This window comes from Pristiophorus japonicus, chromosome 3 (assembly GCF_044704955.1).
Source record: "Pristiophorus japonicus isolate sPriJap1 chromosome 3, sPriJap1.hap1, whole genome shotgun sequence".
Lineage (NCBI taxonomy): Eukaryota > Metazoa > Chordata > Chondrichthyes > Pristiophoridae > Pristiophorus > Pristiophorus japonicus.
This window is the reverse complement of record NC_091979.1, coordinates 110346912-110362860: the sequence shown is the minus strand read 5'-3', so window position 1 is coordinate 110362860 and position 15949 is coordinate 110346912. Positions and strand designations below refer to the sequence as shown.

The 15949-nt window shown below is 39.4% G+C and overlaps 1 protein-coding gene across 1 annotated transcript in view; it reads left to right on the top strand.

Annotated features, from left to right (window-relative positions):
* The window catches only part of myo3b (myosin IIIB), an 839677-nt gene that overhangs the window by 33273 nt on the left and 790455 nt on the right, over positions 1-15949 (top strand). Inside the window, exons 3-6 of the mRNA XM_070874695.1 lie at positions 5363-5467; positions 5689-5788; positions 6710-6786; positions 14438-14583. Coding sequence (XP_070730796.1) covers positions 5363-5467; positions 5689-5788; positions 6710-6786; positions 14438-14583 — 428 coding nt within the window. The remainder of the gene's footprint in view (positions 1-5362; positions 5468-5688; positions 5789-6709; positions 6787-14437; positions 14584-15949) is intronic.

The window sequence follows — 15949 nt, the reverse complement described above, 5'->3', positions numbered from 1 at the left end:
ACCTTTGGCTCGTTTGCTGTGAAGGAGTTCCGAGTAGAACGCTTGCTTTGGGAGTCTCGTGTCTGGCATGCGAACAGTGTGGCCTGCCCAGTGGAGCTGATCAAGTGTGGTCAGTACTTCAATGCTGGGGATGTTGGCCTGGTCGAGGATGCTAACGTTTGTGCGTCTGTCCTCCCAGTGGATTTGTAGGATCTTGCGGAGGCTTACCGTCCATTCTGGTAACGACTGCCCATGTTACTAAGTTTCCACCTAACCACCGAGAAAATTGCCGACTATGAGTGTGCAATGCCCACTTTCTCGCCGGACGATTAGTTTTAATTACTTTAAACATAAAAATGGAAATTCTCGCCATTGTTACTCACCGAATGTTAGCGGTTCTTCTCAGCGGGCAAGCAGGCGTTGAGGGGCTCATAGGAAAGTCTAGCCCTATGTCTTTCATTCAAAGCAGTTTCAGAAATCTTGAATGTTCTTTGTTTTCTAAAGTGCGAAGAGCCAAGGCAAATTTGTGGCCAAACAGTGCATGGCTGAGTAGGTGGCTGCGTGCATTTCCCACTGTTACTGTTTTGCAGTGAGGAGGGTCAGGGGCAGGTTATATCCATTGCAATGTTGCTTCCTGACATTTCTCAATCAACTCCTGATTGAAAGTCTGCCATAAAGAATAATCCTTACATATAGTAAGCATTATTATCTTGATTTGGCTGTTGAATACTGTCATGTCCTAGTGCTTGGTAGATCCAATCTGGCAGCTGGTGTTATGGCTACTCTGCAGGGGCTTTGCACCCCATCTTTTAAGTTATATCACATTGGTTTTCTCCAGTGTTATGTGGAGGATGCTTGAAGAAGATAGGTTTTAGTTTCTTCATTCTTCAAATGATATACACCCTCCACAAAACAATTCCATCCACCTATACTTTCATCTTTCAGAGGTATTGGATTTAAGATTAAGATACCGGTAGTCAGTTTTAAGTTCATATAAACTGTCCCAATGAAGCAGACCCTGGGGAAGGTGTAGGAGGTCATGTGAAGCACTGCCAGTCTACAATTTCATGATATTTTTATGTGCATGCTAAAGACATGATGGCTCTAGAACCATCAAGCAGGGCTTCTATGGTGTATGGAGGATATATATTATATGAAGAATGATCCTACAAGAAAGATGAGCTATTTTTCTTAATTGTCAGTTCTCCCTTGGTGATAACTGAGATAGGAGACAAGCATCCTGCTCCCACACATCAATTAGTGTTGTAATCAGCTGGAACACCTCTCCCTATGATTGCCTTTTTTTCTGGTCTTTAAGCACCAGGTCTTTAAGAAGTATCTCTAAAAGTGCTACACATGAGATTGGAACACAGTGGCATGGAAGACCAAGTCTATATCTTGCTTTTCAGTGGTACCATGTCTTGGTGTTCTAATGAGCTGTACTGCTGAGCTAACCCAGTATAGCTTTTTGAATAATACAGTTTAAAATCTGTTGGATTATATTGGACATATGGTGGACCATGCAGCGATGTTACCTTTTTGTAATATTAACAAGTGTAAGAGAATCATTTGATATTCTGTATGTTGCTGTACCAGCTATATCACATGATGCTTCCCTTGTTATATAGTGAGGACAGAACATGAAGCACTGTTCATACCTAAACATGCTATTATTCAGATTAATCAATTTATTAAATTTCACAATATATAACAAATTAATTTGGCACAGGGAGGGGAATCAGAAAATAGCAGAGAGGAGCAGAAATTAGCTCAGAGGACAGAGAGAAAGGAAAAAAAGTGCCTTATATAGTGCCTTTCATGACCACCGGACGTTCCAAAGTACTTTGAAGCCAATGAAGTACTTTTTGAAGTGTAGTCACTGTTGTAATGTAGCAAACGTAGCAGCCAATTTACGCACAGCAAGCTCCCATAAACAGCAATGTGATAATGACCAGATAATCTGTTTTAGTGATGTTGGTTGAGGGATAAATATTGACTAGGACACTGGGGATAACTCCCCTGCTCTTCTTCGAAATAGTACTATGTGATCTTTTACGTCCACCTGAGTGACCAGTTGGAGCCTTGGTTTGATAGCACCTCTGACAGTGCAGCACTCTCTCAGTACTGCACCGGAAGTGTCAGCCTCGAATTTTTGCTCAAGAGTGGGACTTGAATCTACAACTATCTGACTCACAGAGGCAAGGCTGCTATCAACTGAGCCACTGGCTAAGAGATATAAACAGCAGTAAAATTAGAAATACCCCCAAAATTGCAGGGACCAGATTGAGGAAAATAACAAAGGTGACAAAGGAAGTATTGAATTGTATGTACGTTAGTGTCCGGAGTGTAACTAATAAGATTGGTGAGCTGCAGGCAATCCCAAATTGCTACATGGGATTAGGACGTGGTTGCATGAACAGAGACATGGCTCAAACAAGGCTGGGAATGGGTTCTTAATATTCCTGGTTACCAAGTGTTCAGGAATGATAAGAGAAGGAAAAAGGAGGGGGCATGGTAGTATTGATTAAGGATGATGTTATAGTTCTAAATAGAAAGGTTTTACTAGATGGTTCTCGGACTGAATCTATTTGGCTTGAGTTGAGGAATCGAGAGGGGAGCTGTTGCATTATTGGGTGTTTTTTTTTTATTGAGCTCCAAACAGTGAGAAAGAGATAGATGAGCAAATTTCAAAGGTGTGTAACAAAAATTGAGTAGCAATATTAGGAGATTTTAATTACCCTCATGTAGACTGGGAAAAATGTAGTGCTAAGGATAGGAAAGGAGAGGAATTTTCTGATGTAGGCACTGCAGAACTTTAACAATATGTCTCCAGTCCAACAAGGAAGGAAGCAGTGTTGGTTCTGGGAAATGAAGTAGGGGAAGTAAGTGTGTAACAATAGGAGATCATGTTGCTAACAGTGACCACAACATAATTTGGTTTAAAGTAATTACAGAAAGAGACCAGAAAATATCGAAGGTAAAAATATTCAACTGGGGAAGAGCTCACTTCAGTGTTTTAAGAAGGGACCTAGCACAGGTAGATTGGAAAAGGCGATTGCAGGGTAAAGCAGTAACGAAGCAATGGAGGGCATTCGGGGATGAGACAGTTCAGCTACAAACTAGGGATATTCCTTTGAAGAAAAAATATAGAGCATCCAAAGCTAATGTGCCCTGGATGACAAAGGAAATAAAAGTGAAAATAAAATAGAAAAAGGAGACTTATGACAAATGTCAGCAGCAAGATTTAGTTAATAACCAGGAAGATTATGGAAAGTACAGGAGGGAATTGAGAAAGTTAATATGGGAGGCAAAGAGTTTACAAAAAAAAATATTAGCAGGCAACATTAAATTGAACCCTAAAACATTTTATGAACATATAAAGTGTAGGCAGTTTGTGAAGGAAAATGTTAGGTCTATTGAGGACCCAAAGGGAAATCTTCATGTCGAGGCAGAAGACATGGCAAAAGTATTAAATCAGTACTTTGCAAAGGAAGCAGATGATGTGAAGGTTACCCTAAAAGAGAAGAGGGAAGTTATGGACAGGATAATAGATAGAGAAGATGTATTAAAAAGATTAACATTACTGAAAGTTGTTACGCCACCTAGTCCAGATGGAATGCATTCTAAGTTGCTGAAAGAAGCAAAGGTAGAAATAGCAGAGGTTACAATCTTTCATTCCTCATTGGATACAGGAGTAGTGAAGGAGGACTGGAAGGTTGCTAATATTATACCACTATTCAAGAAAGGGGAGAGACCAGGAAACTACAGGCCAGTCAGCCAAACATCGGTGGTAAAGTTATTGGAAAGCATTATCAGGGACAAAATAAATTTTCATTTGGAAAGGCATGAGCTAATGAAGGGGAGCCAGCATGGATTTGTTAAAGACAAATAATGTCTGATTAACTTGATTGAATTCTTTGATGAGGCAACAGAGAAAGTTGATCATGGTAGTGCAGTAGATGTTGTTTATATCAACTTTTGGCAGGTATTTGGCAAAGTACCACACAGGAGGCTTAATAAGAAGATGGAAGCCCGTGGAGTTAAGGAGATAGTGGCAGTATGGATACAAAATTGGCTCAGGAAGCAAAGGGTGGTGGTAGATGGATGTTTTTCAGATTTTGCAGTGGTGTTCCCAAGGATCAATTTTGGGTTCATTACTCTTTGCAATTTTTATAAATTACCTAGACTCGGGTTTAGGGAACAACATTATAAAGTTTGCAGATGATACAAAATTTGGCAAAGTAGTAGATTATGATGAGGATAGTTATAGGCTTCAAGCTGACATAAACAGAATGGTGAAATGGACAGAAGCATGGCAAATGGAGGTCAAAGCGGAGAATTGTAAAACGATGCACTTTGGGAGGACTAATACGGAAAAACGGCATACTGTAAATGGCACAATTTTGAAAAGTGTAGATGAGCAGAGAGACCTTGCTGTCATATACAAAAATCCTTAAAGATGGCAGGGCAAGTTGATAACATAGTTAAAAAAGCATATGGGTTACTTGGGTTTATAAATAGAAGAATGGAATATAGAAGCAAAACGATCATGCTAGAACTTTATAAATCACTAGTTAGGCCTCAGCTGGACCATTGTGGACAATTCTGGGCACCACACTTCAGGAAAGAGGTAAAGGCTTTAGAAAGGGTACAGAGGAGGTTTACCAGGATGTGACCAAGGTTAAGAGACTTTAGCTATGAGGAGCCGTTGGAAAAGTTATGACTGTTGTCCTTGGAGCAGAGAAGGTTAAGAGGTGACCTAATTGATGTTTTCAAGATGATGAATGGTTTTGATCGAGTAAATGGGAAATAATATTCCCTCTGGAGAGTGGGTCAATAACTGGAGGTCATAGATTTAAAACCATTAGAAAAAGATCGAGAGGGGAAATGAGGATTTTCCTTTTCACTCAGAGAGTTGTCGGGATCTGGAACACTCTAACTGAAAAGGTGGTGGAAGCCGATTCCATAAATAAACTTAAAAATGAGTTGGACAGGTATTTGAAGATGTGGAACTTAGAGCAGTCAGACAAAAAGTGGGGATGTGGGACTGAGCATTACTGCTCTTTCGAAGAGCCAGAACAGGCGTGGTGGGCCGAATGGATTCCTTCTTGCTGTAAGTTTATATGATTCTATGATGGAAAAAGTTGCACTGTAGTCTATTACATAAAGTTCTAATAAGTATTTTTATTTTAAAAATCTGGATATTCTCTTAGTTGGTTAAAATGAAATTAATTTGCTGTGTTGGTTAATTCTACCTTTTAATGTAATTTTGCCAGCATTTTTGCCATTTCATCTTCGCTTTTCCCCAGTATGCTAGAATGAAAATTTTAAAATGAAATGAGTTTACTGAATAATAGAAATGCTTCTGACTCTTCTTTCACAGCTGTGCAATGGCGGTTCTGTCACTGAACTCATCGCAAATCTTCTCAAGCGTGGTGAATGCATGGATGAAGTACTAATCTCATACATTTTGTATGAGGCACTTTTGGTAAGAACTAAGTAACAACAGAGCGTATCTGTTCTCTTATGTACATTTTCTTTTTACACAGTAGTATTAGAGATAATGAACTTGTGGCTGCAGTATATTGCTAGTGTAGTACAGTTACTAAGCATTTCATTAATGCATATGCAGATTGGCTTAATTAAGTTATTTCATAAAGGATAATTGTTTCTGTATAAATCCATTTGAATTTTTTGTATTTTCTGCAGGGCCTTCAGCATTTGCACAACAACAGAATTATTCATCGTGATGTCAAGGGCAACAACATTCTCTTGACAACAGAAGGAGGAATCAAGCTGGTTGACTTTGGTAATGTCTATTTCCCATTTATTTTCTCTGAAGTTTGCAGTTTAGCCAAAGGCTGCAATTTATTGCCTGCTTAGACAGCATGAGCTTTTCTGTGACGCCACAGGCACAGTATATTTTGCTTTTTGTGTCGGAGGATTGGATTTAACAGATGGAGTACCTAAGGAACTGTTACCAGATAATCTGTCTGCTCAAGGATTTTGGAAGAACTGCTTGTTAAAATAAAATGATAAATAAAACAACTCTCTCTCAATGCCACCAAAAATGTTCTATTTACTTGACGGTATTGGTAAGCTTCATGGTATAATTAGAGCAAACTATTTCATGGCAGTTTTTGTTCTTTTACATTATGGGACTTGATTTTTTTTGGACCTCAAAGAAAATGATAGTTCTTTGTTAAGTAACTAAATAACCTAAGGCAATACTTAGTCCCTCTGCGTAGAAGGTAAAATGGACTCGGCACCAAATATAACTGTTCCATTTAATTGCTGATTTCCTGAAGGTAAATTGTTCAGAGTGGGAACATATAGAACAAAAAAGCCTTGGAGAATTAGTAATAACTGCATTTTACTAATTTAAGGTAATACACACACAAGGCTGTTCACCTCTACATGTCCTCCTGTGAGGCTGAGATTTCTCCATGACAACCATCGCCACTGCAGTTCTATGTTCAGCTTGTGTGGTATGTTAGTCTGTGTCAGTCTCTTTTCTTTACCCTGGTGAAATATTTTGCTATCATGAGATTTATTAAGAGCTGCTGAAAATCTCACAAATGGTTGGTAGGTTTAACTATCTGCCTGTGGTGGGATTGCAAACCAACGACAATAAACATTAAAGTGAGTATTTTAACCACTTCACTGCTGATTTGCTACAATATGTTTATTTTTTAATCAAAATATTAATTTTTGCACTTTTTTAAAATAGGTGTCTCGGCTAAGCTTACAAATGCTCGATTACGTCGAAACACTTCTGTGGGTACACCCTTTTGGATGGCACCTGAGGTGGGTTGGGTTTTAACTTTTATATGTCACTTTACATACATCTATTCCTGAACTTTGTGGTATAATAGTGCTAAGAAAGGGAACATGAATCGATTAGAGATGGCATTGGCTCACTGCAATACTGAGTTCTGTTTACATTATTTCAAGATATACCTCAGCATTAATCTTAAAAGAGCACTACTTTTACCACCTTGCTGTTTTGATATCTGACTTTTGTTTTGTTGCCTGAGGCAGTGTGACCAATTAATGTCAATTCAGGGTTATTTTGTGCTGTGGACATTGGTCGACTGGGCATTTAATTTGAGACAGCTCAAACTTTCCCACGTATTCTTAACTTGAAGCAACTCAACAGCCTCTAGAGCAAGGATAAATGTGCTCTTTCCTTATTTCTAAGCTGGAACAAATGTAGGATGCAAAACTTAAATTATTCTGTTCTCCCACACTGATTGACAATTGCTGCATTTTGTCTGGACTTTTTTATGATGTGATTAAAAGTAGTATGCCAAGATAACATTTAAAAGCAACAGGCTCTCCTGATAGCTTCGCTGGCTCTGTGTGTTTGCTCAGTGAGCTGGTGAACCATAGAGACCAGGAACGTCCAGTTTTGATCTTTGGTCAGGGCTGAGTTAGTTTCAGCTAGACCATGGCAATAGCCTCAATGCCCTTGGCTTAAGGAGAGGAGACGTTGTTCAGCATTCCTATAGAAAGGAAGGGAAAATGCCCAAATACCCTGATGTGCGTGGCCTGCAATCTCGCTATTTCCAGTGCATGGTTTCCTCCTTCTGCCAATGATGTTGTTAGTAGCGTACGCCATTGGAGTTAGAGTCTACAATGTGGTGGGGCCATCTCCTGTTCTTGAGGCCTCCCTTCGATTGTGTGCCAGCTTCTCCTGCAAGAAAAGTGGGTTAGCCTTTGCCTTGTTGAAGGGTTCTGAAGATCAGTGATGCAGCTAGCATAGTGTGCGTAGTGGAAATCGGCGCGGTCCCGGCCTGCAAGACCATCAGCAGACTGGGGCCATTTCAGGGAACAGCGTGTGGCGGCATGCCACTGCAGGGAGCAGCGGTGCTGCTGCAGGAGGGCGACGGCTGCAAAGCCAGGTCGCTGATTGCAGTGTGGGCAGGCACAACAGGAGAGGTGAAGGAGCGGTAAGAGTTTGTAGATGCAAGTGACTGGGGCCCAGGAGAGGCGTGAGTTTGGGGCTCAGATGAGGCGAGGGTCCAGAGGCAGCAGAGGCCAGCCCAGACTGCGATATGTGCGCGTGCTAGGTCCGTGCAGCAGAGCTGGTCTCCAGTCGTCTTGGGTAATCCTTGCCACTGAACCAAGACCTAGCTCTGTCAAGCCCGTGTGGCACAGGCATCTTCCACCCTTCAAGATGTAGCTCGGGATCTGGAATATTAGGTCCTTCATTGAAACACCTGTGAACTCATCCCTTTTTGGCGTGGAAGCAAGTCATCCTCGCTTCGCGGGACCGTCTATGATGATGATACATGCTGAGGAGAAGAAGCAGCAAGTGTGAGCAAAAGGAGGAAGAGTGAGGGGAGTAGCAGGTGTTGAGTGTGTAGGAGTGCAAGTAGAAGGGGTTATAGTGAAGAGAAGTTCCTAAGGTGGGGACAGAAGGAATACGAATGCTGGGGCTAAAGTCTGGTGTTGTAGTACTGTGCAGAGAACAAGAGGGGAATGTGAAGAGGAGTCTTGTATTTAAAAGACCTGGTAAGGTCATTAACTTTCTTCCTGCACTGCAGCCAAGTCCTAGGAACTATGCTGTAGGCTTTGACCTGATCAGCCACCTGTCCCCATTGCTACTGGCTAATTTGGCAAGGTACCCATTACACATCTGAAGGAAAGAATACCCCCTTTCTATCCTCACTTGCTCCATGAGCACCTACATGGCTGTATCGGAAAATCAGGGTGCCCTGGCTGGCGTGATGCAGCATGTTGCCTCAGTAAAGTGCTGATCATTAAACCATCTTTGAAAAGTGCAGCAAGCCCAATCGATTTATTGCCCCCCAAACATGAGCTACCTATAATTAACACACTTAGTGCTGGAAAAACCTGGACTCATCACCCACTCCTCAAAAAAAAAAACACCCTTGACCCCTCTGTCCATGCAAACTGCCACCCCAGTTTCAAGCACCCTTTCCTCTCCAAAGTCCTTGAATGTGTGTTGCCTCCCAAAGCCGTGCTCATTTTTCCCGCAACTTCCTGTTTGAATCTCTCCAATTAGGTTTCTACCCCTGCCGTAGCACTGAAAAGGCCCTAATCAAAGTCTCAAAGTCACAACTCTGTGACACTGATGCATCATTCCTCTTGATCCTTCTCAACCTGTCTGCAGCCTTTGACACGGTTGACCACACCATCCTCCTCCAACACCTCTCCTGTCATCCAGCTGGGAGGGACTGCCCCTTGCCTGGTTCCACTCTTACCAATCTAGAGAATTTCCTGCAATGGCTTCTATTTCCACTCCCGCATCATTAACCTCTGGAGTTCCCCTACGATCTGTCCGTGGTACCCGCCTATTTCTCATCTATTGCTGCCCCTCGGCGACATCATCCGAAGACATGTCAGGTACCAATGTGCGCTTACCTCACCACCATCTCTCTCAACCCCTTCACTACCTCTGCGTTGTCAGATTGAGATGAGCCAAAATTTCCCCCAATTAAACATTGAGGGAACCAAAGCCATTGTCTTCAGCCCCCATAGCAAACTTTGTTCTCTGGGCTAACAATTCTATAGATTTACCCATTATACCTCCTAGATCTCTTTCCTGATCAGTATGCATTAACATTGTTCCATTTAATACATACTTCAGCCCTGATTTTAACCAGGGCCTCTGGTTATAATAGCAGTTGGGTCCTGATGTCATTCGAGCTTGATCTCCATATTTAATGAAGGACCCTGCTGGCATCTCGCGAGTGTCTATCTTGTCTGCCCAGTAGGGCAGGTTAAGATCGAAACTTGCGGGAAGACAGTGGGACCTCAGCAGGTAGGTTCCATGGGCGATTTAAACTGTTATCCACATTTAATTACATCTGCCATCTATTGGTCACGTTACATAAACGAGTAAAATGTTTTTGAATCTGGTTGGTTGGCCCCCCTTTTTTGCCTACCTTCTATTTTAGTATCATCTGGAAACTTTGAAATTTTTCTTATAGTACTCATTGCTAAGTCATTAAGATATATTAAAAATGACATAAAATTACAAGATTGAAACCTGGAGTACCACATACTCTTTTTCATGTTGTTAAGCCAATTTTCTTAACCACTGCTATACATGAACTCCTATTTTGTCTCTTTACTTTAGCCATCAATTGTTAATGTAAATCCTTGTGAAAAGCTTTCTATGAAGTGTTTCTATAAACAATGTGCAGCACTAAACCATTTATTATCTTTCATAATACAGCTTTAATTAGTAATCAGGAACTATTTAATACACGTAGCAATTGAATTTCTTGTAAAGGTGCCATCTGTTTTGTATTACACAAAAAAGATGAGCAAAGAAACTAATATTATTATACCGTTACTATACTGTTTGCTTACAGTCACTGCACTTCAGAATTCATTAATTGTGTCAAGTACATTAGCAACACAATAGATAGCCTTCACGACTTGTAATCAATGCAGCATTTAAACTGACATGCAGCATGCAGTGACATTGTGGGTTATTTGCAATAAGTTTTTAATGCTCTATCAGTAAGTCATTTTTATATGGTTAACTTGTAAAGTGGTTAGGCTTAAACATTACTAGTTTTGCTTTTGAACACCAAAATTTTATTTATCAGGTATTCCAGAACTGTAACAGAAAATTCACCTCAACAACTACACAACATTCCCACCAACGACATACATTTACATTGAACTCTTCACGTAGACAAATGTCTTGCGAAGGGGGCAAGGTAGACACCGAGCAGGAAGTGAAAGAACTGGGGGAAGGAAGCTTGAAAAAGAGACAGGTTTATAGGTGGCTTTTAAAGGCAAGGAGAAGCAGCAAGACAAATGATTTTTCTAAGAGAATTCTAAAGGGCAGGATGTAGCCAACAGATCGGCCTCTGATGGTGGAGCAGAAGAAGCGAGGAAAAAATGCAGTTAACCCAGTTTCTGATGAAAGGAGCATGCAGGCTGAAAAGTAAGACTGTGGAAGATTTCCCAAATATGGTGAATGAGGCCATGGGGAGCTTTGACGATGAGGAGGAGGATTTTAAATTGGATTTGCTGGGGCACAGGGAGCCAGTGAAGCTTTCAGAAGATGTGAATGATGGGTTTGTGGTATTTTGTACAAAAGAGGGGTCAACATTTGCAAAAAGGGCGGGGGGGGGGGGTGAGGTTGCAAGAAGAGCATCTGATAAAATCAATCCTTAGGTGATGATAATAGGAGTTAAACTAAACTGACTCCCAGCTATTAACCATGAGCTGACCATCAATCCCAAAATACTGGCAAAGTATTGCAAAAGTCACTGAAAAGGGTGAATAAGGGTTTCAACGGCAATGAGAGTGCGGTACGGTGTAAGTGGACAGTGTTCCAGAGATGGAAGAGTCTTGCAGACAGGCTTGAAGTTTAAAGCTTGGCTTGGTTGAAACAGAATGCTATATCTGCAACACCGGGTTCAGCCTGAGTGGCACTCAGGGAGGTTGATAGAGGTGCAAGTGAGAGCTGAAAAAGCTGGCATCGGTCTTGTTAACATTGAGTTGCATGGCATTTTGGCTCATCCAGAGTTTGTCAGTGAGCAAGCAGCTGGATTGCATAGCATGAAGTATGGAGTCAGTAGAGAAGTGGGTTGTGAAAACTAACATTGTGCTTGTGGATGATGTTGCTAAGGGTAACATGTAGATGATGAATAGGAGGAAACCAAGGATGGAACCCTATGACACATCGAAGATGACTATGTGACCACATGAGGAGTAAACATTGGAGATGTGACAACTTGAGCTGGGACAGGTAGAATTAGAGCTATGAGAATGTTTAACTTTATTTATTTCCATACCCTAAATGACATTATTTCTTCCGGCAACTTGGTCAGCAATGTCTATTTGCTTACTGATGTTGACCAAAGTTTTATCCTCTTTCCTGCCAAATCTAATTTTTTAAATGACTCGCAACTTTTGACTGCAGGTTTTGCACCAACAGCTTTATGCGGTAATATACAATCATACAATAAAACAACTTAACTGTACTAAACATAATCAACACATTTTTCATGCATTTTTCAGTAATTGGAACTTTTTAATCAAACCAAATTTTTGCAATTCTTTGGCAGTATTTTGGGATTGATGGTCAACTCATGGTTGATAGCTGGAAGTCAGTTTCATTTAACTCCAATTATCATCATTCTGTGCAAGTTAATTCTGATCATTCAGGCATTTTTGGTTGAGGACAACTTAGCTATGAAATGTTAGTGGTAATATCTGATTAATGTAATAAACTTTAGTAAGCTATGTGCCAGAGATGGAATAAAGTAAAATAAAGCCAGAGAACCCTTAAAAGAAATGTTGTTAAGGCTATAATATAAATCTATGCCACTTACTTTAATGCTGTAGTATAATTGATCCAAAGTTTAATAACAAAGTTTGAGCGGTGTATAAATTGTTAGAACCTCAAGATTATCTTATAACTGAAACCAAGATTTCCAAATTTATGGGATTCCTGTACTTGATAAGAATGTGAGCTCAGAGAAGGATATGGGCAGGAAAATGTCATATCTGTTGTTTTCCTGTTGCCATTTTCTCTCCAGCTTTTTTACTGTCCCCCTCTCAAAAATGTGTGAAGCATGCTGATTGACTCAAACTTTCTGTTCAGCCAACCATTAAAACCCATCATTTAAAAAAAAAAGTACTTGTAAAAAATGAATCCTGTTTAACCTCCCCCAGGATAGCTGCCAGGTGGTACAGATGCCCACATTCACCAGGCCGATACAAATGAGCTGCCCTTCCACTGACTCTCGAAACTCTGGTGGGGTCACTGCTGGAGAGCACTGGTGGATGTGATCCTGGCATACTGCTGATATCACAACCCTCAGATTTTTGGTCCTCTGGTATTTTGTGATTGGTTGCTGGAAGTGCAACTTTCTGTCAGCCTGTAGCTCTATCTCTCATTCACTCTCTCTTTCCCCACACAGAAACACTTAATAAAAAAAATTGCCTGTATAAAGCTTTTAAAAAAATAAATTTAAAAATCCTTTAGCTTTTGTTCAAATAAATTTGAAAAACAACCAAATTGTTTTTGTTAGAGACTGAGAAACAGGCACTGCATCATTTGGCTCGCTAATTTGTCAAGGATGCCTTCTGGGAACTTGTACACACTGCACATGCTCAGATTGCAGGATCTGCTTTCAGTGCTCTGTGTCACCTCTGGTCAAAAATATCAAGCCCAAAGTTTTGTGAGAAGCTGAGGCTTACAAGTAAAATGTTGTATTATTGTATTAATGAAAGTACTAAAAGACACACACAAAAATAATGGAAACAATGAAAGCAATAGATATATTTATTGTGGCATATCTAATTATTCAATTTTGAAAATGTTGTTTGAAATGTTATTTTGGGCATAGAAATAAGGATGAAAATAACGAACACTTGACGACTTGAGACACTGCTCTGTCAGTGCACAGCATACCCAACCCAGACAGGTAGAAACGTGATCACCCTCCGACACCTTGGAATCCCTCTGCAAATCCCTGCGTTGGACAGTATGATATTTAAGTGGAATTCATGACTTCCAAAATGATAGATCAAAAAGCTTCATTTTGGGAAACTGTGTAATCCTAATTTTTACACTGATATAGATATGTTGTAAGTATGTAGACATGACCCAATATATACAGTCACACTACTTCCAGCGAAGCAGGGATGTGTTTGTAATATTAATTTTAAGCAAGCAAATTGCATAATTAGTTGCATTTATTTTACCTATGGCGAGTGTTGGCAAATTAGCAAATATATAGTGGAGTTCCTCCTGTTGCAATTATGTCTTCAGTAATAGCAATTTAATATTGCTGATCAATTTTGATTTTGCACAGTGGAATAAATCAATGCTGTATTGAGAAGGCTGCATTTGAAAAATAAATGTGGGTTCCCCACTTGCCTAAACTAAATTTGCATATTCCAGAGGAAGATACTTGAATGAAGCCATTCATCTTCTGTCAACAAAAGTTCCAAATTGGGAGATTATCTCTGGTGAATTGATTATAAAAATAGCTAAGCAGAATATATGTACAGATTTGATATTCCGTGAAATAAGTGGACTGAGTTTCGTTTATATGAATGGGAACGTATGCATGAAGTGCTTTAGAAATATCCTGAAGTAAAAATAACTTAGAAGATTCATTATTGTATAATTTTCTAATTTTAGGGAAAAAGTGCTATGTGTCTATGGCAGTGATTATTATATGCTGCAAACACGCTAGAGTTATGTAAAGAGTTTGACGAAGAGCGAATACTAATCATCAGTGTTCATATTTTGCATATGTGCTTTTTGCCCGCATAATAATTAATGTTGTGCTCCTAGATAAATGGCGATGACCTATGTCATAGAGTTGTAATATAAATGTGATTTTGCTTCTTTTACATCATTGATGAAGCACAAAATGCTAGTATGTGTGAATGTAGCTATCAGTAGGATTACAAATAAACTTGTGAAGTTTAATATATTATTAATTGACAGGTCATTGCTTGTGAACAACAGTTTGACTACTCATACGATACCCGATGCGATGTATGGTCATTAGGTATTACGGCAATTGAGCTTGGTGATGGTGAACCACCTTTATCTCATCTGCATCCTGTGAAAGCACTCTTTAAGATTCCAAGGTATGTCACTAGATGGCTCTCTTGGCTTAGTTCTATTTCAGAATTACTGACTATTACAATCCTATGCATAAAGTATGAACATTTGTAGCAATTATGAAATCAGAAAAAGGTTTTCAATGTGAACAATTATATAATACGAACATCTGGAAAGTCTTTGGAAAATATGCAAATAATAAGATGAAATTAAATATCTATTCCAGATGTAGAGTCATTAGCTATTTTTGTTAAATGATGAATTGGCAATGAGTTGCACAGTAACGCTTCAGATACTAAATATTGGGTGTGTCTGGTAGAACACACACACACTTCCTATTTAGAGGATCTGAGTTTGAATCCTCACAGTGACTGTTGTGCTATTATGATCTTCCCAAGTGTGCAAGTTTCAGAAGCTCTCAATCATTCTGTTAAAGAGAGCAGTTTACAGTAATGTTGTGGTACAATTCTGGAGGAACAAAAGCTTCATGATAAATCCTACTCCATAGATGCACAGCTTTTGATCTCTGGCTAGATTGTCAGTCTGTGGTCCAGACTCTAGCTAGTCCAGCCCCCCCCCACCCCGTCCTTTGTCTGAAGAAAGAAACATGGTCCAGGTGGCAACATTGACAATTTAATGGAACGAGGAGGGGAGGGATCAATGAGCCAAAAAAATACAAAAAAGACAGTTTACCAAAATGAAAGGAAAAGCTCATTATGATGAAAGAATATTTAATCCATTCACTGAGTCTGAATGATGGGCAGATTCATGGAACTTGGTATGCTGTTTTTTACTGTTAAAATGAAATACCTGTAGATAGCATTACACAGCTTATTTTGAAAATATATTGCTCTCAATTTTGTGAATTCTCTCCAGCCAGTTCATTTTTTAAATATGTACATCCTATGCAGAATAAAAGTTATTTTTTAAATAACAAAAGTAACAGTATACTTATGTCATTGAGAGAAAACAATCTCTGAAAAATTACTCTAGACTTTTTATTGAATAAGGGTATATTTTTGACAACTAAATTCTGTTTGAGTTTATGATATTCTTTAAATGTAAACAGTAACTTGTTTACAAGCTTGTTTTGTATTGCGTTCATCCATGTTTCCCACAGACATTCACACATTCTCTGATTGTAAATGAGAAAAAAAATCAAAATACTGATGTGGATCTTGCATTTCATCCAGCTGTGTATCAGATTTTTAATTAAATTGTGAAATGCATTTTGTAAAATACTCTGTTCAGAAATATTGCAGACAAAATGGGAAATGCATGGTGAGGCTAAGGGATTAGAATTTGTTATTTTCCAGAACTAGAAATTAGTTTATTTTTCTATCATTTATTTATTTCAATTAATGCATGAATTTTCACTGCTTAAAATGTGAT